This window comes from Myxine glutinosa, chromosome 3 (assembly GCF_964187855.1).
Source record: "Myxine glutinosa chromosome 3, kmMyxGlut1.1, whole genome shotgun sequence".
In the NCBI taxonomy this organism is placed as follows: domain Eukaryota; kingdom Metazoa; phylum Chordata; class Myxini; order Myxiniformes; family Myxinidae; genus Myxine; species Myxine glutinosa.
In genome coordinates this window covers 178,608,963-178,634,167 of record NC_136263.1, presented here as the reverse complement: position 1 = coordinate 178,634,167, position 25,205 = coordinate 178,608,963, and the positions used below count along the sequence as shown (strand labels likewise).

Genomic DNA, 25,205 nt, shown 5'->3' with positions numbered 1-25,205 from the left:
GCAGGGATTTGAGTAAAAAAGGCTGTAAAAATGAAGGTCGAGTTATTGACAAATGACTCCTGTTGGCATGTGAAGTGATAGCAAATTGTTTATCCCCTTGAAGCAACTTTTAGCATGGCTGCAGGTTTGCGTCATTGCTCGAGCACGCAGATGTGCGCCCTGTAGGTGAGAGCAGTAATTTTTTGGAATTTGTTCAGGATGCTGCTCTTCGCGAAGGACACCATTGGATCTTTAACGTTCACTAGTAGCTAATGCCGGTGGACCAGACACAGGTAAGAGTCCATCCGACGGAACAGCACACACACATTGATGGCATGGCCCTGCCTGCCAAACACTAGGGTGAGAGTTTAAAGCTGGGCCGAGATTTCAACCCAGGCTAGTCAGCTCAGAAGTGGGTGTGCGTACTTTGAAGGCTGTCCGGCCAGCCCTAAAACAATAATTGATAATATCGAGGGTGATATCCTTCACATGGATTTCCTGTCTCAGGCCTCACACATGCAGTTTTCAAAATTGCCACCTTTCCATTGTCATTATCCTTTCAGAAGGCCAACACCGTGGCATTAGAATGCTGCCATGGCATTTGGGCATCTGAATAATTATGCGTCATTTATTTTTTTTGTACACTAAGTCAAGGCTCATGTAAGAGCTAACACATAGAACATATAACAAAGGGAGCGGGAGACAAGAGGGGAGAGGGAGGGAAGCACAACAACAGCAACAGGGAACCGGGACATCAGGAGATCTGTGGAAAAGAGAGGGCTGGGACAGGGTACAGAGGATAAACAAATAGACACTATTGGGACTTTCAGGAAAGAAAACGGAATTTTAACGAGGTGGATTTGGGGTGGATTAACGGGGGTAGAAAAGATCAAGGTTTTGGATGGGCGAAGATAAGAGATGGTGGTTTTGAAGACCTGAAGACCTGGAGGGAGGAGTGGGATTGAAGAGAGTGTGGGAGTTTGTTCCAGAGGCATGAAAAAAGAGGAAGTGAAGTTGAGCAGAGAGTTTTGATTTTGGCAGTTTCACCTGAAGAGGGTTGCTGGCAGATCTTGTGCGTTCTGAAGGAATATTTGGGGGACAGAGCACAGACAGAGCAGGGGGAGCAAGGCGGTAGAAGATGGAAAGACTGAAAGACCACCAACCTGCCTGCGCTGGGAGAGTCACACCTAACTCGACAGGCAGTCGAGCTCGGTGTGAGGCAGGAGCACCAGCCCAGAGGGGAGAGCAGTATTCCATTGAGCTGAGGATGAAAGCTTTTTATGTGGTGAGGAGCTCAGGTGTGCCAAGGAAGGACTTCGCACGACGGAGGATGCCCAGTCGGCGACTGGCTTTGGAGGCCAGCTTGGAAATGTGGTTTCCCAGGAAAGATCATGGCAGATAGTGAGACCCAAAAATGTTTTTATTTATCTATTTATCTAATTATGTATTTATATATTTATTTAAAATTTATTTAGTTATTTATTTATCTTTCATATCACAACATTTCAAGAGCCTGACCTAACAAAACCCCTTCTTTGTAGAAACGAATGCTTTGAAGCAAGCCAAGTACAGCATCTGCTTTTTAAGAGTTTGTCAATGTCAGAGGCACAGGCCGAAAGACTAGCGGAGGCCTGGCATTGCTGCCAGAAAAGGCAGGAAATTGGCCACAGCACAGGAGGCTTGGAATAAACTTCAAGCTAACACTTTGAGCATCCTTGTTCCAGAGCAAGGTCTTCCTTTCCTGAGATATATATGAATGGATACTGATTGAAGGATTTTTTTTAATCTTTGAAAACACCTCTGAGGTTTTTTTAAAATCTCACCCGGATATTTGATCACAAATTTCTAGCTGGAACTGGTAATTCATGGAAATGTTTGAAAGTGAATGCACTTTGGAATTTAAAGTTTTAAAGTTTTCTTTCTACCTTGTATACTCATTGGTTTGCTTTCATTCTTTCACATTATGGAGCCAACTGTTTATTACATAAACATGGGGAATGGTGGGGTGGCGCCAAGTTCAGAAAATGAAAATGGAGAAAAGCAAGAGAAGGGACGATTGTAGGGGTGTGGAAAGAGTGGGAAGAGAAGGGAAAGAATAATGGGAGCAAATAGCAGTAAAGACAAGGAAGGGTAAGGGTATGGATGGAGGAGGCCCTATATGAAGGAAGGAGTAAAAATGTTTCCCATATTTGGGGATGTGATAACGGGATAGCATCCACTGTTCATTTGATTACTTTGATGATAATCCAACTAAGAGCAGCAAGTTCACTGTTAAAAGTTGGGTATATCTTGGTACTGTAGTATACAACAGTAAAAAGGAAAGCCATACTCCACACTACAGTGTGTGTGTGTGTGTGTGTGTGTGTGTGTGTGTGTGTGTGTGTGTGTGTGTGTGTGTGTGTGTGTGTGTGTGTGTGTGTGTGTGTGTGTGTGTGTGTGTACATGGTGTGTGTGCATTAGGGTGGCACTAAAAACAGAATGTTTCATAATTTTAGGTCTTAGGGTCTGGTTTTGTTTGATCCCATGAGAAAACACTCTTGGTAAATTTTCACAATGATCAAATCATATTTAGAGGTTGCACAATGCTCATGGCCTCTAAAGTTTCTCTACTGGCGTGGTCAACCCAACACGCGCGGTCTAACTCACTCGGCCACCGCGCTCCCTAATAATAATAATAATAATAATAATTATTATTATTATTATTATAACAGTAATAATAATTATTATTATAATAATAACAGTAATAATAATAGGGTACATTTTTGTTTTTGTTTTTCATCTTAACCCATTAAAGCCCAATGGCAACAATAGTTGTCAGTGATTTATGTTCATTCTTTTTGAAGTTTATGAATTATTATTCAGATTATATTTGTCTATGTTACAGTTTGTTATGTCATATGTATGGACATAATAATGTAATGATAATATTATTATATAATTGTATGTAATTACACAATTTTGTATTGTATGCTCACAGCAACAAGCCATATTGCGGTGAGCAACCCATAAATATTATACGATTTGCATAAAATTTTACGTGTGTGATTTCTACAACAAATGGAACCACTTTCAATGGTAAGACCATCATGTGTTTGAAATTTTACCCCTATTTTAGTGCCACGCTCGTGTGCATACATGGTGTGTTTGTGTGTGTGCATATAGATGGTGTGTGTGTGTGTGTGTGTGTGTGTGTGTGTGTGTGTGTGTGTGTGTGTGTGTGTGTGTGTGTTTTTTTGTTTGTGTGTGTGCATATACATGGTGTGTGTGTGTGTGTGTGTGTGTGTGTGTGTGTGTGTGTGTGTGTGCGTGCATATACATGGTGTGTGTATATGTCTACCTCGTATGTGTGTGCATACCTGGTGTGTGTGCATACATGGTGTGTTTGTGTGTGTGCATATAGATGGTGTGTGTGTGTGTGTGCATATACATGGTGTGTGTATATATCTACCTCGTATGTTTGTTGCTAAGTTTGTGTGTGTGCATACATACCTGGTGTGTGTCCATACATGGTGTATTTCTCTGTGTGCATATATTGTGTGTGTGTGTGTGTGTGTGTGTGTGTGTGTGTGTGTGTGTGTGTGTGTGTGTGTGTGTGTGTGTGTGTGTGTGTGTGTGTGTGTGTGTGTGTGTGTGTGTGTGTGTGTGTGTGTATAAAGTTGGAATAAATGATGTTGCATTGATGGGTTGACTGACTGCCTGGACGCTACTGATGTACCATCTATTGATGTGGATCTATGATCGAGGTTGTGGATCCGCCGTTTGGAGAGCTCCTGGGCTGAAAGGATCGAAACCTCGAGGAAGAACGGTGCCCAGCTAAAGATCCGTGCAGTCGGGAAACTAGTCAGTTGCTTACGGGTTAACGTTCTTGCTTTAGGTGGAGAAACTATGTTTGAGATTTGCAATTTAAATAAAGTTGAATATGGGATGTTGTAAAATTAACATCATTTACAACAATCCTTTAAATTATTTATATTTAAGTTGAGGAACAACCGATACTGTACAATTAATTTAATGCATTTAAAAATAAGAATTGAAAAAGAGAAATAAGAATTGAAAATCATAAGAGATATGTATGTGTGTTGTGAATTGTGATACAAGAGATAGAATTATGAGAAACAAAAAGAAAAAAACAAGATGTGTGTGTGTGTGTGTGTGTGTGTGTGTGTGTGTGTGTGTGTGTGTGTGTGTGTGTGTGTGTGTGTGTGTGTGTGTGTGTGTGTGAATAAGAGAGAGACAGAATTGTGAGGAACAGAAATGAAAAAACGAGGTGTGTGTGTGTGTGTGTCCGCATCTTTATATTTGTGCTTTAAAATGTTGTCCTCTACAATCGCTTAATTTTCTGATCAATGTGAAAATTTAAATATCGGAGGGATTCAGATATCAGATTTCCCATCACAAGCTTGTATCGCTGAATCCTCAGAAAAGTCACCCAACATTTGCTCTTCTGGTAATTTCCAGTTCATTTTTATTCCTTTCAAGTAACTCCCCATCAGGAAACATGACATGATGTCTGGTGAGTAATAGCTTTTCCAGACTTGGACTTGTGTTACTGGCAGATGTATCATTCCCTGACAATATGGCAAATTTAGTCTGAGCGGAGGTTCAGGACAGACAGACATAATACTAATCATCTCCGAACAATGGGAATTGAGTTTTTAATATCATGTTGAAATTGTACAATTATGTTGTGCTGTATTTATTTTGTAACAATTTGCTCCAGCACATATTATGTATGGTTGGTGATAAATACTGCTTTGAGTGGTTTCTTGAACTGACAGAAATGTTTCGGTTCGGCAACGGCAGTTCATGGAGACAGGTGGATGGACGTTATGTTTTCACCCTTGTCTGTTTGCATGTTTGTCAATCGCTTACAGGTCACAATTTTAAACCGATCTTTAGGAAACGTCCCCAAATGTTAGAGTTGGTCATGAGGAAGAAGCCTATTGATTTTGAGGTCAAAAGGTCAACATAGGCCAAAGGTCAACAACTTTGTCAAATTTCTAAAATCCTCAAATTTCATCCGATTGATTTGAAATTTGTACAGAACTTGCATATCGAGTCACTGAATTCAACCACCTATTGTTTTTGAGGTCAACATGGGCCAAAAGGTCAACATAGGTCAAAGGTCAACGGCTTATTTTAGGGATTTTGCAAGTGTCGTGCTATGCACAGCATATTTCTTGTTTGTTTGTCTGTTTGTGAACAAGATATCTCAAAAAGTTATTGATGGACGCCATTTGGTGTAAAGGGAGTGTATGTGGCAAGGACGAAATTATTTAATTTTGGTGGAGATCCGGATCCGGATCTGGATCTGAGAATTTAAAATTTTGAAGTGATTCTTCACCATTGAGATATAGGGCCAAAAACGATATACGGTATAACATGATATTTCGAAAAGTTATGGACGAGTTATGACAAAACCTGGTGGATGAGTTGGTTAGACAACAAAAACAAGCCGGTAAGATTTTGCTTCAGGTCCGAATCCAGATCCGGCCTATCAGTGGGATACAAAACGTAAACTGTTCAGCCTGGCGGAGGTATGCGCTCTACCGAGTGCCCTTCTAGTTTTTAATACAGAACAACAGTGTTACGTTGTTTTTATTTCCGTCTTTAACTTTACAGCACAAATGATACCTCGCTGAAAATAATACAATTATTATATAACTTGATTCTGATAGCACAAGTTGTACATATGATATTCAAAAACTTATACAACACAGTTACTGCAGTCCACAGACACCAACGTGTATATATATATATTTATTTATTTATTTATTTTTTTTATTTTTTTTACACCCACACATATTGTCATTGTCTGCTATTTCTATAAAGTTCCTTTGCATGATGTTATATGACATCAATATTACTTTTTATGCCCCTAAAAGTCATGAACTCAGAGGAAAGGACATGATAAATTGGCGATGGTTCAGCCATGGAAAAATGACCAAGTGTAATAAATGGAATAACTTTCCAAGTTATTTCATTCTTTTGAAATTTTCCACAAAAGTTCAATGTTTGAGGTTATGACTTGTGTGTCTAGAAATGCCGAAAGCATCTCGCTTGACCAGAACAGCATTACAGCATTATATTTTCAACTGCCAACGAGTTTTATGAATGTTTTTTCAATAAACTCTTGTTGTAATTTTATTTACGAAGTCTTGAGTTATGAGGTAGATCTACCACTTAATTATCCAACTTTGTGCAGCAATTGCTGGTGATCATTCTTACAATGTCTTGTACCTCACCATTAACCACTGTTCACGATGCCTCGATGACAGTCTCAAATAAGGTGGGATGTCATTTGTCGGATTGACAATATTTTTGCCCAAATCTCAGAATGGGTTCATGTGTGGGTGTCGGGATTGCGATATTGTTGAATTATAAATGCAAACTAGTGATTGAAAGTGTCTGACAACTAAAATAAGAATGCTGCTCTTGGGTAGCTATCCCTTTCCTATTTAACCTCTAAATCATTGTTTGATATTTGTCTATTAGTAAATAAAGTGATTCAGACATTAACATAATTCAGACATGGAAAATCTGACTACTATTTTCCTGATATATGGAAATATCTTTTTGTCTGTTCTTGCAGGAGACTTGGTTTTTTAACGATGACACCACAAAAGTTGATGTTCTGATGAGCAATGTCCAGTGCTCGGGCACGGAGCTGTCTCTTTGGCACTGTCGTCATGATACAAACGTACCATGTGAACGGAACAGCAGTCGATTTGCCGCTGGCGTGATCTGTGCAGAGGGTGAGTCTTACCGAAGGTGTTTTTAATCAATTGAAAACTTGCAGAAATACACATACTCTAAGCATATATAGATACACTACATGACCAAAAGTATGCGGACACCCCTTCTAATTAGTGGATTCGGCTGGTTGAGCCACACCCATTGTTGACAGGTATACATAATCAAGCACACAGCCATGCAATCTCCATAGGCAAACATTGGCAGTAGAATGGGCCGTACTGAAGAGCTCAGTGACTTTCAACTTGGCACCGTCATAGGATGCCAGCTTTCCAACAAGTCAGTTCGTCAAATTTCTGCCCTCCTAGAGCTGCCCTGGTCAACTGTAAGTGCTGTTATTGTGAAGTGGAAACGTCTAAGAGCAACAACAGCTCAGCCACGAAGTGGTAAGCCACACAAGCTCACAGAACAGGACCGCCGAGTGCTGAAGCGCTTAAAAATCGTTTGTACTTGGTTGCAACACTCACTATCGAGTTCCAAACTGCCTCTGGAAGCAACGTCAGCACAACAAACGTAAACATGTGACTTTAAACTTTGGCACATTAAATCAAAGAAACAGCCTGACAGAGGTATGGAGGCGGGTGAGGGGGGGGGGGCTGGGAGGGAGGGGGAGAAGAGGGATAAAATGGGAAACACATTATTGAGGTGATCGTTCGTCGAGCAAACCAATAAAACTAAATCAATGTAATACAAACTAGAAAGCATCTGGAAATGCAAAGCTCGTCTGCATCTGTTTGTATTCAGATGTTGTCTTCTTCTTCTGTATGCTCAAAACGTCGAAAACAGTTTTTAAAAATCCAAAATGAAAATTGACGATTTTATGCCACCTTGACCTTTGACCTTTAGATCTAAAAGGAAACAGCTTCTAGCTTTTGATTGGTGAACCAATTCGGTGACCCAATATGCAAATTTTTAAAATTTCAGGTCAATCGGATGAAAATTGATGATTTTAGGTGATGCTGACCTTTTGACAAATTATTATTAGAAATTAATCTTCGGAGTAAATTTGATGATAATAGCTCAAATGGTAAAAAGTTGCAGCCTGGACAGACACACACACAGACACACACAGACAGGCAGACACACAGAAGTGATTGCAAAACCCCATCTCCTGCTGTGCATGGGACAGGATAACAAACATGATTGTAATGGCCTGCATGAGCCAAAAGAACAAATGGGGCAAAGTGTTGGAAGAGAGTGGGTGTAGGGGTGTAGGGATGTAGGGTGTAGAGGGTGTAGGGGAGCATACAATGTAACAATGTAAATCAATGTAAATCCAAACTGCATTCTGGGTGATACGTTGTATGCTGTGCAATATATGTTGTATTAGTTATATTGCATCTCCTCCTTTTCACATTGGAGTATCACTGGTGTGTTTATGCATAAGTGGGTGAAACGTTTGTGGTAAGTCCACAACCTCCTCCTTGAGTGATGTAACAGTTTCCTCTACATGTCGTGCCTCCAAAATCTGTCTTCTGGCTTTAGTGAAGGTCACACCCAGAATGCTGATGGTATCCCATCAGGGAACATGGCCAGCCTTCAGCCATGTTTGGCAATGGCAGATCTTCTCGGACAGTTATATTCTAAGGCCTTGCAATGCTTGGTGATACTCCTTTGTGAAAAGGAGGAGACGCAATACAAGTATAATATAACCTGTGTTACCCAACATGTAACGTAGCACCCAGAATCCAATTTAGATTTACATTGTTACATCATATGCATCCCACCTACCCCCTTTCTGGCACTTTAATTTGATGAATCGAAGTTTGAACTTGTTGGATCTAAGAGACACCAGTTTGTATGCCAAAGACCTGGAGAACGGTACGACTCCCAATGTTTGCAGCCTACTGTGACTGCCTAGAGTTGTATCTCAGCTTTTGGTGTCGGAAAACTTGTTAAAATCAATGGGATGCTGACAAAAGAGAAGTACAAGCAGATACTGCAGCACCATGCAGGTCCTCGTGGAAATCGTTTGATCAGAAGAGGATTCATTTTCTAACAAGGTAATGATCCAAAACACATTTCCAACATAGTAAAACAGTATTTGGAGAACAGGGTTACAGCTGGTGTGCTCCAAGTGTTAGAATGGTCACGCCAGAGTCTGGATATGAGTCCCATCGAGGCCATATGGGATTACCTGGAAACAGAGAAGACCAAGAGGAACCCAACTCACCTTGCAGAACTGTGGAATGTATTACAGGATATTTGACACAATATTCCTATAAGAGTGCTTCAGTCATATTACAGGAAGCATGGGTAAAGAGTGATGGCACTGAAGAAGGCCAAGGGTGGACACAAAGTATTGACTGATACTATAACATTACACGGTTCTTGTATTGATTTAAGCATTTTATTTAACATACATTTATAAAGGCTGTTGATATGAAACACATATGACTGTTATCTATCTTCTATCTATCTTATCTATCTTCTATCTTCTTCTATATATATATATAAAAGAAAGTTTTTGTTTGTTTGTCTGCACGCGCTAATCTCCTGAACAGTGAAAGATAGGAGGAAACCTCTGAAACAAAAAATGTCGGGACGGGCCCCGGGAGGGTTATAGGCTAGGTGGCGAGGCCGGTCGAGGCCGCTGCGGCCGGGCTGGGCCCATTTCACAATTAAAAGCTGAGCTGAATGATAGTAGTATATATGCGGGAGTCCAAACCTGAAAATGCTGGAGGCCAAAGCTGAAATTGGAAAAACAATATAGCCTATTTTACTCTAGGGGATTCCAGGATTACCCACCCAAAATATCGTTGCGATCGGTTCAGCCGTTTTTGTGGTACCTTCGAACGGACAGACAGACGGACAGACGGACGGACGGACAGACATTTGGTGAATTATAGTGAGATGCATGGATATAATTGAAATAACCCAAACTTTTGCACAGTATATACATATTTTGTTACGGTGAGCCGGGTGGACTTGATGTAAAATATTCCACCCAAAAGGTCACCAATTTAGCGTTGAATAGTCCTTAGGGTCATACGCCATCTGCGGGGAAAGCCGAAAAGATCTTTTTATTTTTGTATATATGATCGAACATCGTGGAAGAGCTAATGCAGAATAGAAGGGAACAAGATGAAAAGGGGGAAACACCAACAAAAAAGGGCATGCTTGGGAATTGGGTCATTTGGGGTAGAAGAGATTATGAGTATGGATGGGGGGTTACCTGAGGTAGTGGTGAACAGCTGTCTTGAAGCTCTGGAGGGAAGAATGGGCCCAAAGAGACTGGAGAAGTTGGTTCCACAGGTGAGAGAAAAGAGGAACAAATTAGTGGAGGTGAGAAGTGAGTCTAGTTTTTGGTAGTTTAAGAGGAAGAGAATTACGGGCAGACCGTATGCGTCCTGTAGAAACCTGGGAGGGACAGAGCCAAGAGAGGGCCGAGAGTGCAAGACCATAAAGGAGGGGGTTGAATACAGAGAGGCCACCACCCTGCCTGTGATGCAAAAGTAACAGGCCGAGATACTCAGCTTCATTGTGGGAGATCTCAATTATTTTGAGGGCCTTCCTTTCTATGGTATCGAGAAGGGCAAGGTGTGAGGCAGGAGCAGTACTCCATCAAGTTGGGAATGAAGGCCTTGTAAGTTGTCAAAAAGTTCAGACTGACCAAGCAAACGCCCTGCACGATGAAGGATGTCTAGTTGGCAGCAGCTGGCTTTAGACGCCATCTTGGAAATATGATCTGCCCAAGAAAGATCATGGCTGATGGTGAGATCCAAAGGTTTGAGTGACTGAACATCTTCAAGTGGTATATTTTGGAAGTAGGTGAGAGTGTTTGACAGACGTTCCTTTTGGAGAGACAGGTTGAGTGTGTGGGATTTGTCTGGGTTGAAAGCCATATTCCAAATTTTGACCAGTTCTGATTCAATCAAGGTCTACAGAGAGGGAAGAGGATGCTGCCTGTCTATCTGAAGGATGAGAAATGATACTGCCGAGGGTGGAATAATCATCAAAGCGATAGTCAGGATTTTCCAGGGAGTCGTGCAGAAAGATCATTGAAGATGAGGATGTTGGCTAACTTCCAGGCAGACAGAACCTGACACAGGGCCAACAACCGAGCGAACAGAGCTGAAAGAGGATGAGCAACAGCAGCAGAGCAAGTTTTTAGGATACCATTTTTTTATGCCATCTGGGTGTGTCGTGGAATCGGAGTCGAGGTTTGCCTGAAACCTCTCCACCTTTTCAAGTGGGAAAGATGCCATATTAAATATATGTTTGTATACATGTTTATGACAAAGATGGAGGTAGCAGGATAGTTAAGAACTATCTAGTTTGTACTTCATTATCGACAGAGTAGGACCAGTTTTGATTTTTATTATTATATTAAAATTTAAATATTAATATTATTATATTAAAATTTATTATTTAAATATTATATTTTATTATAATATTAAAATTTAAATATTAATATTATTATATTAAAATTTATTATTTAAATATTATATTTTATTATTATATTAAAATTTAAATATTAATATTATTATATTAAAATTTATTATTTAAATATTATATTTTATTATTATATTAAAATTTAAATATTAATATTATTATATTAAAATTTATTATTTAAATATTATATTTTATTATTATATTAAATAAAAATTTCATTATTTTTATTATTATATTATTATTTTATCTTTATTTTGATTATATTAAATGTCATGATGATGCATTGGAGGCAAGGTGTTACAATTTACATCAAAGTGTATGCCATTCTTCAGCGGTGACCTTAAGTCAGTTGTCCCTTATCCTATAACTTACCTACAGACAGTAAATCTCCCACAGTACCTTTCATAAAGAATAGACAATTGCAAGGTATGACCTCTTACATGTATGCTGCAATTGATTTATGGTGCTGAAGTTGAAGTTGATCTTATAGTTCTGAATAATAAGGCCTGCACCAGCCTCCAGACTGTGAAATCATAATGTCATACATATGTCATTCATTCCGAGATGCATACTTATTCCCTTTGGAGAAGGAATGTCACATGAGCACACACTTGCACATGAAGTTGAAAGAGTAGAAAACAAATTGCGTTCAGTTATATATGGTGATCAGCATGAGGTGGTGGTCAGTTTCTATGTTAAAGCACTGGAGGAAAAAAAATGATTGGACAGGTATAAAAAAGTGGTTCCACAGTCAGAAGATGAAGGAAATGTACTGTAGGTGCGGGTGGATGTAAGCAAAAAACCCATAAACTTTGTGAGGTTGACAAGATGGATTAGTCGATGGATGCAGGATTTTGGATGGGTGAAAGGCTTGAATGGAAGGGGGCAAAAGGGAATCTCATCATATCTTATGAGTGGTTGTTCATTTTTATTTATTCTACATTTTAACGGTGCTAAAGCCTAGTGTTGGCTTAGCGGTTAGGGTGCCGGCTTGGGATCCTGGGTTCGAATCCCGGTCGATTGCTGAATTAACACGAGGGAGGTTGACTCGGCCTGTCATCCTTCCGAGGTCGGCAAATTGAGTACCAGTTCACTGGTAATTCCCTGTGTGTTGCAAGAGGCGACTAACAGGGTTGGCGGCAGGAAGGGCATTTGGCCATAAAACATTGCTTCAAAAAGGGGACCACGGTGCCCGAAAAATGCCAACCCCTGCTCTGCGGGGAAAATGGCCTCGAAAGGTGGTTCTTCTTCTACATTTTAATGGAATGCCAAAGTTTTTCTATGTGCTGTGTATCAGGTGGTTAATACTATGTGCCTCATGTTATAAAGTGTGTTGTGGTGCAGGGGCTCCAGACCTGGTGCTGAGTGCAGCTGCAGCACAACAGACTGCATATCTGGAAGAAAGGCCCCTGCATGTACTCACCTGTGCAGCAGAGGAGAATTGCCTTGCAAGCAGCGCTGCGGACATGCGCTGGCCATATGGCTCACGACGCCTCCTTCGCTTTTCCTCACAGATTTACAACATCGGTCGTACCGACTTCCGTCCCAAACTCAGCCGACAGGCTTGGGTGTGGCACCAGTGTCACATGTATGAACAATAATCATATGGGCTTTTTTTTTTTTCTTTTTTTTTTTAGTATACTGAATTGAGGCTCGTGAAAGAGCTAACATTTATTTCACAAACAAATCAACCAGACAAACAAAATATATAAAAAGAGGGAGCGGAAGACAAGATGGGGAGAGAAGGGGAAGCACACAAACACAACATTTGACAGCAGGGAGATGTGTGGGAGGGAGAGGGCTTGGGAAGGGGGGAGAAGTATAAAAGGTGGGAGAAGTATAAAACACAAGGACACCAAGGACTTCCAGGAAAGAAGTTGGTATTTCAAAAAAGTGGATTTGGGGTGAAATTAGTGGGGGTAGAAAAGATCAAGGTTTTGGATGGGGGAAGATAAGAGATGGTGGTGAACAGCTGTTTTAAAGACATGGAGGGTGGAGTGGGATTGAAGAGAGTGAGGGAGTTTGTTCCAGAGGTGGGAGAAAAGTGGAATGAAGGAGTGAAGGTGAGCAGAGAGTCTTGATTTTGGCAGTTTAACCATAAGAGGGTTGCAGGCAGATCTTGTGCGACCTGTAGGAATATTTGGGGGACAGAGCCCAGAGAGAGCTGGGGGGGGGCAAGGCCAGAGAGGAGTCGGTAGAAGACGGAAAGACCACCAACCTGCCTGTGGTGAGTGAGTGAAAGGCCCTTGGAGTTAGCTTCATCGTGGGAGATTCCAATGATTCTGAACGCTTTGGTTTCAACAGCGTGAAGACGAGCTAGGTGTGAGGCAGGAGCACCAGCCCAGATGGGAGAGCAGTATTCCATTGAGCTGCGGATGAAAGCCTTGTATGTGGTGAGGAGCTCAGGTGTGCCAAGGAAGGACTTCGCACGACGGAGGATGCCCAGTCGGCGACTGGCTTTGGAGACCAGATTTGAAATGTGGTTTTCCCAGGAAAGATCATGGCAGATAGTGAGACCCAAAAGCTTGAGTGACAGAACTTCTTGGAGAGGATTATTCAGAAAGTGGATGGCAGGGTTGTCCAGTCGGTCTTTTCAAAGAGACATCGTAAGAGTGTGAGATTTGTCAGGATTGAAAGATATGTTCCACTTGTTTGACCAGTCTGTGATTTTGTCCAGGTCTGCAGAAAGTGAGGAGGCTGCAGACTGCTGATCTGAGGGATGAGGAATGGAGCGACAGAGAGTAGAGTCATCAGCAAAGAGATAGAGAGGATGTTCAAGAGAGTCAGAGAGATCATTGATGAAGACCAGAAAAAGCACAGGGCCCAGAAAACTGCCTTGGGGAACTCCAGCCTGAACAGGAAGAGGAGATGAGAGAAACCCATTCAGGGCCACACGTTGACTATGACTAGAGAGGAAGTCCGCCAGCCATGCGTGGAGATTTCCATGGATACCAAAGGAGGAGAGTTTGGTGAGCAGAGCGGGGTGCCAGTCCGTATCGAAGGCACATGATATGTCAAGGGAGACAGCTCTAATTTCCTGTTTGACATTGAGGACCTCCATCCATTGTTGAGAAAGCAGAAGCAGCATGTCCAGAGTAGAGTGACCAGGTCTGAAACCAAATTGATGATCAGAGATCAAGCCATTGGAGAAGAGGAAAGATTTCATATCTGAAGCAACGATGGATTCCATGACTTTGCTGAAAATTGGGAGAAGGCTGTTTGGTCTGTAGTTGCTAGGATCTGTTTTTGCACCTTTTTTGTGCAAAGCGGTGATGTTGGCTGATTTCCAAGCAGATGGCAGATGACCTTGTGCAAAAGAGAGGGTGAAGAGAACAGAGAGAGGGAGTGAAAGAGCGGAAGAACAGGATTTTAGGACCCTGGGCTGATGCCGTCAGGTCCAGTTGCAGAATCAGAGTCGAGGGTTGACAGAAACCTTTCCACCTTGTCCGGAGGAAAGGACACAGAGTCCAGGAACAGCTGGGTATGACTGGGTACGGTGGGTACAGAGAGGGATGGGTTTGGGACACAAGATTTAGAGGCAAATACAGAGTTGAGGCATTCAGCTTTTTCACGTGCGGAGTCAGCCGTGTAGCCGTTTGAGGTGAGGGAGGGGATGGAGGGGGAACAAACACCAGAAACAGATTTGACCAGACACCACCAGGATTTGGAAGAGGGAGACAGATAAGAGAGTTCGGTCCTGAGAACAGAGAGATATTGTTTCCTGGCTCTCCTGAAGGTGGACACACACTTGTTTCGGGCTTTGTGAAAGGAAATTATATTTCCTTCCGTTGGATTTGCTTTCCAGGAGACGAAAGCAAGTTGTTTCTGGGCAACAGCCTCACCACAAGATTCCGTGTACCATGGACGGGAGGAAGGGTATGACAACTGAAGACGAGATGGGATAAATCTGTGCATGAGAGAGAGCAATTTACTTTGGAAGAATTCCCAGGATGAGTTGATGTCAGAGGCGGTAGAGATGGGAGACCAGTCCAGATGATTGGTGGCTGCTTGAAGTCCGTGCCAGTTGGCCTGAGTGAAATGCCAGACTCGACGACACTGAGGAGGCTCTCTGAGAATGGTCAGAGAGATGTCCACTTTAACAAGCACATGATCAGATGAGCCGATTGGAGCAGAAGAAGAGCAGCAGACATTTTCAGGGAAGTTAGTCATAACCAAGTCCAGAAGAGAAGATGCTCCGTTGACTGAGATCCGGGTCGGGAAATTGACAGATTGTGTCAGTCCCAGTGAGTCGCAGAAGTCCTTTGCTGAAGAGCCATGGCTGGTGAGAGCGGTACCCACACCCAGCCAACTGGCATGGTGACAATTGAAATCACCACATATGAGGAAGAGATAGTTGGGATGGGTAGATAGAAGTTGGTCCATATTATCAGACAGCGAGATGTAGATGGAGTCATCACTGTTTGGTGGACGCTACAACACACATATGAACAAAAGGTGGGATCGAAGGGGAAGCCGTAGCCAAAGGTATTCCTGGGGGTGAGGTGGAGAGAGGGCAGTGCAGGGCGAGTGAGGAAGAGAGTTTTTTTTTTTTAAGATAGCAACCCCTCCTCCAGGACGAGGCTCGGGTCAATCATACCGGAGGAGGGAGTAACCTGGGAGAGATACCAAGGAATCAGAGACATCATGAAGGAGGAAAGTTTCTGTTAAGCAGATCACGTCTGGTTTGTCAGAATCAACCTGTATGGGGAGATCAGTCAAGTTTGAGCGAAGGCCCTGGATGTTTGAGGTCCATACCGTTAATGAAGAGGAAGGGGGAGCATCGGATACAGAACAGGGGGGGTGGGGAGGGGTAGGGTAATATGTGGAAGAGGAAGAGGTAGGGAGAGCTGTTGAAGGTGTGTCAGAGATTTCAGAATAGCTTGGAGAAAGGGAAGAATTGGGTGGACAAAAGGTTTGATGGTGATTGGGTGAGGTACAGTGAGGTGTTATTTGAGGAGGGGGAGGAGCGAGGCAGAAGGTTGGGGGAGATGAAGGTGAAAGTTGGAAGGGGGAAGATGCAGGGAGGATGCTTTGAGGAGGAGGGGTGAGAGAGGAGGGTAGGAGCGAGGGAGAGTCTCGGAGGGGAGGGTTGTGGGGGGAGTTTAGGAGGGAAGGGGCAAGGGGGGAGATTTGAAAGGGATGGGTGATGGGGAAGATTTGGAGGGGAGGGGAAAGGGGGAAGATTTGAAAGAGATGGGTGATGGGGAAGATTTGGAGGGAAGGGGTGATGGGGAAGATTTGGAGGGGAGAGGCAAGGGGGAAGATTTGAAAGGGATGGGTGATGGGGAAGATTTGGAGGGGAGGGGCAACGGGGAATATTTGAAAGAGATGGGTGATGGGGAAGATTTGGAGGGGAGGGGTGATGGGGAAGTTTTGGAGGGGAGGGGTGATGGGGAAGTTTTGGAGGGAAGGGGTGATGGGGAAGATTTGGAGGGGAGGGGTGACATTGGATTTTGAAAAGTGTACGATTAATGGGAAACGAACATTTATTGCAAAATGAGTTTCTTGAGACCTTTGAGTCAAAAATACGTTTGAGGACGCTGAAGGAGGGGTGGAGTGCAGGAGAGTTTCGGGAATGTAGAAAAAAGGAACTGTAAGAGATGGAATTTTTTTTTGGAATGAATAGATTTGGTGAGCAAGTCGAAAGCATCCTTTTATAGAAGAAGAAGAAAAAGGTGTTATAATATACGACAGAATGCAGTTCTTCAGGGGAAAGTTTAAACATTTTTAACAACGTGATCACATGATCACGAACAACATGATCGAAGAACGAACGAACAAATAAGAACAACGAATAAACGAATAAGAACAGAGAAGGAAATATTTCTTTTTTTTTTTCTTTTTTTTTGAGTTGAGATTTTAAACAAAGAATATGGGGTGAAAGACTGGGACAAAAACAGAGAACGAAAGTAATTGCAGTGCAATCGACGAACCGCTGAGAGAAAAACAAAGCATCAAGGTCAGACACGGTAGCCTACTAGGCCTCAGAATACGCGACACGAATTAACCGACGATTTTGTATACATGTATGAAAAATTAACACCGATAATATTACTAAAGACACACTATAGGTACACACCCCGAAAGATAGATACAGTTTCGACAAAAACACAATTGTGAAAAATTACTTAACTTCGAAAGCGTGAGCGCATGGACAGCTTCGAAAAGACGTGACCTCCAATCTTGCGCATGCGCAAAGCCCTGATCATGCGCAAAGCCCTGGCATAAGGAAATTGATAGTGGAATAGTTGGCGTATATCAATTGAGCAAATTTATGTTATAAAGTTCAATGTCTGTGTCAGTTTTGCATCGCCTCCCAAACCACCTATCACCAAAAGTCTAAAATGATACTAAATTAATCGCCAAGGTTTCGCCCGAATCCGTCCACAACTTTTTGAGATATCGTGCTATATATCATTTTTGGACCCATCACTCAATGGTGAAGTCACTTTAACGATGCTCAGATCCAGATCCAGATCTTCACCAGATAATCTAATAATTCCATCCTTGTGACACACCCAACCTCTCCACCAATTGTCATCCAAATCCGTCCACAAATGTTTGAGATTTCCTGTTCACAAACAAACAAGAAGACGTCATGCGGAGCATGGTACTTGCCAAATCCACCTCTTCCCAAAAAAAAGTTGCCATGGATACATCAAATTGTCCATTTCATTAGGATTAAAATTGACAATCTTAATCAAAGCTTGAGTCTATCGGATTAAAATTGATGATTTTTTAAAATGAAAATTGATGATATTAGAAGTTTGACCTTGAGTTGACCTTTGACCTTTTGACCTCAAAAATAATTGGTTTACTAATTTAGTGGCTCAATGTGCAAACGCTGTTCAATGTTCAAGCCAATCGGATGAAAAATGACAATTTTAGAAATTTGACCTTCAAATTTTTCTTTTTTTTGATTTTTTTCTTTCACTTTTAGAAATCCGTAATGAAGATGACCTTTGACCATTGACCCCAAAATCAATCGGCTTCTCCCTTATGCCCGACTCTACCATCTGGTGGGGTTTGGTGAAGATTGGTTTAAAATTGTGGCCTGTAGGCGATTGACAGACAGACAGACAAATAGACAGACAGACAGAATAAAGTACAAGAGCAACCAATATACTTGAAAAATCTTCGATTTTGCATGTAACAAACAGACAGACAGACAAAGGTGAAAACATAATCTCCGCCCTCCAATGGCGGAAGCAAATATTGCTAAAATTGCAGGAATAGGAACCACTTCATGGATGTTTACTCCGCTGGCCAATAATTCTAAGGTTTACCATCTGGGACTAATTATCTTTGTTTTTTTTTCAGGCACTACCATAGCATGGAGGTCTTCACACATTATGACTTGCTGAGCCTCAACGGTACGAAGGTTGCCGAGGGTCACAAGGCCAGTTTTTGCCTTGAAGACACAGACTGCGAAGCTGGTAAATACATGAAAATGTGTTGGCATTTAAAATATTTCTTGCTTTCTATAAAATCAATGCCTAGAGGTCTAATCAATCTATTTGTTATGGTCTCAAAAATAGTGAATTTTCTTTACCATTCTTCTTTTTCGTTTGAATACAGCACAAAGCTGTGGGGTAGCATCATTAGCTGAGGGCAATAGTGATAGCTCGCCGACTCTTTGCGAAGGACACTGTGGGATCTATAATGTCCACCATTAAATGCTGGCAAGCGGGACGTCGTTTAACGTCCATCCGAGGAAGGGCACACACGTTAATGAATCATCCAGCCTGTGAAACACCAGGAAGAGACAGTTTATAGCTGGGTCGGGATTCAGACCCAGGCTGGGTGGCTTAGAGGAGAGTGTGCACCTCTTGGCCACCCTGCCAGCCCATTATTTACCCTAAGGCCTCAGGAGCTGTACCCTTCTCACCAACCACCATCCCATATGCCTTTCTCTATCATCTCCATCCACAATCTCAATCCCCTCCATTTTATTTCTTATACTCCATCCTTTGCTTTCTTTAATCATTTCAAATTATATTTACAACCCCCACACTCTAGCACATCCCACTTCCCCCAATATTCACATGATTCTTAAGTGGCATGAACAACAACAACAACAACAACATGCATTTTAAGGCCATTTTCCCTGCTAGAGCAGGGGTTAGCCTTGCGGTCCCCATGACAATCTTCTCCATCTTGCCCTATTTTCTGCATCTCTCCTTGTTAACCCCCTTGCCCGCATTTCTTCTTCGACAACCTTCAGCCAAGTCTTTCCCGGTCTTCCCCGTCCTCTACTTCCTTCTACATTCATTTCCATCATTCTTCTCAACCAGTCACTTTAATCCTTCCTCAACACATGACCAAACTCCCCCTCCCCTCCCCCCTGCCTGCCCATGCCTCCTCCCCCCAAGCCCTCTCCCTCCCACAGATATTCCGATGTCTCTGTTCTCTGCTGTTGTACTTGTGTGCCTCCCTCTCTCTCCCCACCTTGTCTACCACTCCCTTTATTGTATGTTTTGTGTGTCGTTTTTTTTTTTTTGCGATTGATGTTAGCTCCTACACGAGCCTCGATCTTGTGTACAAAAATATATATATATATACATATATGTATCTCAACCTCTTTCTCTTCACAGCATCCATCACAGGCTCTATTCCCATCATATTTCGCAATTCATCATTTGTCTTCCTCTCTCTCAACGATACTCCGCACATCCACCGAACCATTCGCATTTCCACCCTTTCCAGCCTTCGTTGCTGCTCTACGTACATTACCCATGTCTCGCTCCCATAAATGTGGAAATGAGAGGGAGTGACCTAACCTAACCCTAAAGTGGCATATAAAGTGCAGAGAATGCTATCAGCTATTTTAGTGTGATGTAGAAGTAGATCTGGAGGGGGTTGTGTTATAGGAGGGGGGGTGGGGGGGTGCAAATGGTCTGGTCAACTCTCCCGCTCCCATTTTTTAGGACAAATACATTATTGTATCTTCAAATCAACAATTGCATCTTAAGAGGTTATTTTTGTAAGATTCATAGCAAGCAATCATATGAGGTCTATCTCCATGCTTACTATGAATCTCATATCATTAACATCGCATCCCATTGAATATGAATTTGCATATCCGACCTTCAGGGAGTAAATTTAGCCACATATACTTTTACACCCATCAGGAAGTCTTGGTAAACTGGAAGAACTTCCTAATGGACTTTCGCAAGGCTATACAGGGAAAATTATATGCAAAAACTGCATTTGGCCTATCGATGGCTATGCTTTATCCACAACCCATTAATTAATTGATCTAATTATTATCCTGTTTGTAATAAACTCGTCCATTTATTTAATCTACTTTACATCTAAACCACGTTAACATTAAAAGGCAGGGAATTTGGCCATTGAGGTACCAGCAGACAATGGCCGACACGCTCTTTGAGCGATGCCATATCATCTACAATGTCGACAATCTGGATTTTGATGGAGAAGCCAGCTTCACATCATTCCCATAAAAAACAACAGTGTGCTCCAAGATGGAGTTTTCCTGCTGGTACTGTATAAGGGCTGTGGTGTATTTAGTTACATTAGACTCAACAGGAGAACAAATCTATGGCCTGGTAACAACTTTACATGGAGATCTCCCATTTTGGTATTAGCCAGCTCTTCTTAGAAAAGCAAAACTTCTTCACTTCTGAGACCTCAGGGGATCAAGTCCATTCAAGCCTTGACACTCTTTCAAGCCTTCATCCACTTTGACCAAGTTTAAACAAGCACCATTGGGGATGCCAGGCCATTTTCCTCACCAACATGCCACCACAACACTCTTTAAATGTGATGAAGGAAAATAATGCTCCAGACATTTTGATGCAAAATTTAATGGCATTTTGTTGTGGTGCACTTCTATGACCTCACTACAAGGCTTCATTACCTCCGCCACCGAAGGTGGATGAAGGTTATGTTTTCACCCCTGTCTGTCTGTCTGCGAACAAGATATCTCAAAATGTTGTGGACAGATTCTGACAAACTTTGGCAGAGAGGTAGCGTATGTGGCAAGGACTATTTTGGTGAAGATCCGGATTCGGTAAGTATAATTTTCTAAGTGATTCTTCACCATTTGGAGATAGGGACAAAAACGATACATAGCAGGATATCTCAAAAAGTTATGGACGGATTTGGACGAAACTTGGTGGACATGTTGGGTGTCTGACAAGGACGAATTGGTTCAATTTTGGTGAAGATCTGAATATGGATTCAGATACGAGATTATTTAATTTTTCAACTGATTCTTAACCATTGAGAGATCGGGTGAAAAGCGATATATAACATGAAATGGATGTTATGGATGTGATGGATGATAAAAAAGTTATGGATGAGTTGTTTCGGTGACAAGAACAAGCCGATTTGATTTTGGTTCAGGTCCCAATCCAGATCCGGCCTGTCAATGGGATACAAAACGTAAACTGTTCAGCCTGGCGGAGGTATGTGCTCTACCGAGTGCCCTTCTAGTTTCTTTAGCTTTAGTTTTTTTTCTTTCTTTCTTTTTTTCTTTCCTTTCTTTCTTTCTTTAGTTTCAGTATGACCCTGCACCATCACCATTGTCATTTTAGGGCCTGTACAGCGTTTCCAAAGCATGCGGCTTTTTGAGCATTCCGAAACAGTGCAGCATGATGAGGCCATCAGCTGAAACTTATTAGCAACTTGTTTTTGTCTAAATTTCCTTTTCATCATCACCTCCAAAAGAAAGCTAACACAGAGGTGGTAGCTGAGAATTTAGAATTTATTTGGTAGCATTTTTGGTTTCTATTGCGAATTCACAACTTCTTTCACACTTCACATATGCTCATATAATGGACACAAGATGTAGACAGTGCAGAATTGTGATCCAAGTGAACCACAATGGTTGGGCTCTGAGTTTCCTCAACAAGGATAAAAGCAACTTCCTGGCGATTCGCATGATAAGTCTAGCTGTGAATAATCTTTGTCCACATTTAAAACTAGAATAGCACTTGGTAAAGCACATACGTCCACCAGACTGAACAGTTTACGTTTTGTATCCCACTGATCTGTGTCCGGACTATATTTGTCCTTGTCACGTACACCAAAATCTTATCGGATTGTTCATGCCACCTATCCAACTCATCCACCAAGTTTTGTCATAATCCGTGCACAACTTTTTGAAATATCATGTTAAATATCGTTGTTGGCCCTATCTCTCAATGGATAAAAATCACTTTTAAAAATTACAAAATTCTCATATCCAGATATGGATACAGATAGATCTTCAACAAAATCGAATCAATTCGACCTTGTCACACACCCAACACATCCACCAAGTTTTGTCATAATCCGTGCACAACTTTTTGAAACATCATGTTAAATATCGTTGTTGGCCCTATCTCTCAATGGATAAAAATCACTAAAAAAAAAAAAAACACCTTTAGAGGCCATTTTCCCCCGCAAAGCGGGGGTTGGCCTTTTTCGGGGACCGTGGTTGTTGTTGTTTTTTGGTCCCCTTTTTGAAGCAATCTTTTACGGCCGGATGCCCTTCCTGCCGCCAACCCTTTTTGTCGCCTTTTTACGACAAGCAGGGAATTACCAGTGAACAGGTACTCAATTAGCCGACCTCGGAAGGATGACAGGCTGAGTCAACCCCCCTGGCGTTAATTCAGCGATCGACCGGGATTCGAACCCAGGATCCTTGGATCCTAAGCTGGCACCCTAGCCGCTAGCCCAACACCAGGCTTCTCAATGGATAAAAAAATCACAAAAAAAAAAATCTCAATGGATAAAAATCACTAAAAAAAAATTACAAAATTCTCATATCCAGATATGGATACAGATAGATCTTCAACACAATCGAATCGATTCGACCTTATCAGACACCCAACTCATCCACCAAGTTTTATCCGAATCCGTCCACAACTTTTTGAGATATCCTGCTCACAGACAGACAAACAGACAAGGGTGAAAACATAACTTACATCCACTTTCAGTGGCGGAGGTAAAAAATAATGGGGAGAATAATAATGGGGTAAAAATAATATCTGGAATAATGGGGAACAAATGAAAAAAATACAAGTTTGCAACAAAAAAAGTCTTAGCTGAATCTGTGGTCATTTCAAATCAGATATCGTGGGCACATATATTAATGTAAGAGAAGCCCCAAGGGCGTAATGAATGGCACACATTTTGCACATGTCGGGCAAATTTCCATATCGCAAAATGATTTGGGAATTTTCATTCTGCCATGTATTAATCAGCGTATAATTGGAGAATATTGTTCAAAACGATCCTGCATTATTCCGCATAATTCATCAATTTTTCTTGGTCACTATGTGACCATATGTTAGTCTCTATACCAACCCACAGCCCCTATAATGGGCACATCTGAACTTTGTGCAAGGATTGGCAGGTTTCCATGTTCCTTCAGCCTCGTCACAATCAGAAAATGTTTTCACCACATTTGCTGTGTGTCTGAAATCAAAACCTGCTCAATGAGGCTTCTTCCTCAGAGAATTGGATGGATTCCTCAGGGAACCTTTTCAAATGATGGATGGGAATCTGCTTGTAGTTTGCAGTAGTAAGAGTACCATACATTTTGTGTAGAACACTGACAGTACTGCTCAGATCATCCCCAAACATGCACTTAGACCCTCACTGAGTCACTGCACATGTTTTGCATTGACCATGGTAATGCTCAAACAAACTTCTCAATGCCAAACTGGACCCAGCAACAAGCTATCTTCTGTTACAAAACAATTTATAACTTTGATTTATTGCCCCAGCTTCCAGTATCACACTGCTTATGTTCTTATTTATGTTAATTACTCCATTTTTTTTTTTGTTTTAACTTTTAATGTCACTTTGTACTGATTACCTCTGCCACAGAAGGTGGACTGAGGTTATGTCTTCAACTCTGTCTGTCCATCTGTCTGTTTGTCTGTGAGCAGGATATCTCAAAAAGTTGTGCACGGATTCAGACAAAGTTTGGTGGAGAGGTTGTGTATGTGACAAGGATGAAATAATTAGATTTTGGTGAAGATACGGATCTGGATCTGAATCTGATAATTTTTTTTAAATGATGCTTTACCATTTAAGCCTGGTGTTGGCTTAATGGTTAAGGTGGCTCGCTTGAGATCTTGTGGTCCTGAGTTCGAGCCTCGGTCAGGCCGTTGAATTAACACCAGGTGGGTTGACTCAGGCTGTCATCCTTCTGAGGTCGGCAAAATGAGTACCAGCTTACTGGGTTGAAAGAGCCATTCAAGTATGCTGCGTTGGAGTGGCGACCAGTCCAGGATCGTGCCCAATAACCAGAAAGAAAAATGCTCCTGCAGCTCTATGCATCTGAAGATGCAAAATGAGTGGTCTTCTTCTTCTTCTTCACCATTGAGAGATATGGCAAAAAACGATATATAGCACGATATCTCAAAAAGTTGTGACCGGATTATGACAAAACTAGGTGGATCAGTTGGTTAGGCGACAATAATAAGCGATTAGATTTTACTTCGGCTACGGATCCAGATCCGGCCCATCAGCGGGATACAAAATATAAACTGTTCAGCCTGGTGGATGTATGTGCTCTACCGAGTGCTCTTCTAGTTTGTTTATTGAAATTCACCCTAAAGAATGGTGAAAGATACTCGACATTTTTGGGTTCTATACAGCACATTACTGTAATCATGAAGCTGCGCTCACACTGACTCCGATCGACCGAAAGATTGCCGACATCGGCCTGTACCGATTACCTGTCGGCCTGTACCGATTACCTGTCGGCATGTGCACCAATAATTGAACAGATCCTCGGAGATAAAAGCCTGTTTTGGTCTGTTTGTTCAGGGGTGGTGTTATCTGTCCTGTGAACAAGACTATACACATATATATATATTTAATTGAGCAAAGTTTATTCTAAACTGATCAATACATGCACTTCCCATCAAAATATAAGAATATTGCTCCCTTGTAGTAAAGGTATTATTCGTCCCCTACCGGTGTACACCGGAGGGGACTATAGGTTTGCACGCCGTCCCTCCGTCTGTCCGTCAGTCCGTCACGCAACGAACAGTTTTCCGGATTTTTTTTCCTAAAACTTTAATGCTAATGATTTCAAACTTGGCACATGGTTTCCT

At 41.9% G+C, this 25,205-nt stretch overlaps 1 protein-coding gene across 4 annotated transcripts in view; it reads left to right on the top strand.

Annotated features, from left to right (window-relative positions):
• The window catches only part of LOC137423018 (lysyl oxidase homolog 2), a 182,483-nt gene that overhangs the window by 142,838 nt on the left and 14,440 nt on the right, over positions 1-25,205 (top strand). For all 4 annotated transcript variants that reach the window (XR_010983617.2, XM_068109783.2, XM_078774763.1 and 1 more), the window contains exons 9-11: positions 6,572-6,734; positions 12,472-12,715; positions 18,448-18,563. Coding sequence is in view for 3 of the 4 variants with exons in the window: in XM_068109783.2 (XP_067965884.2) it covers positions 6,572-6,734; positions 12,472-12,715; positions 18,448-18,563 (523 nt within the window). In the remaining variant the exon portion in view is untranslated. The remainder of the gene's footprint in view (positions 1-6,571; positions 6,735-12,471; positions 12,716-18,447; positions 18,564-25,205) is intronic.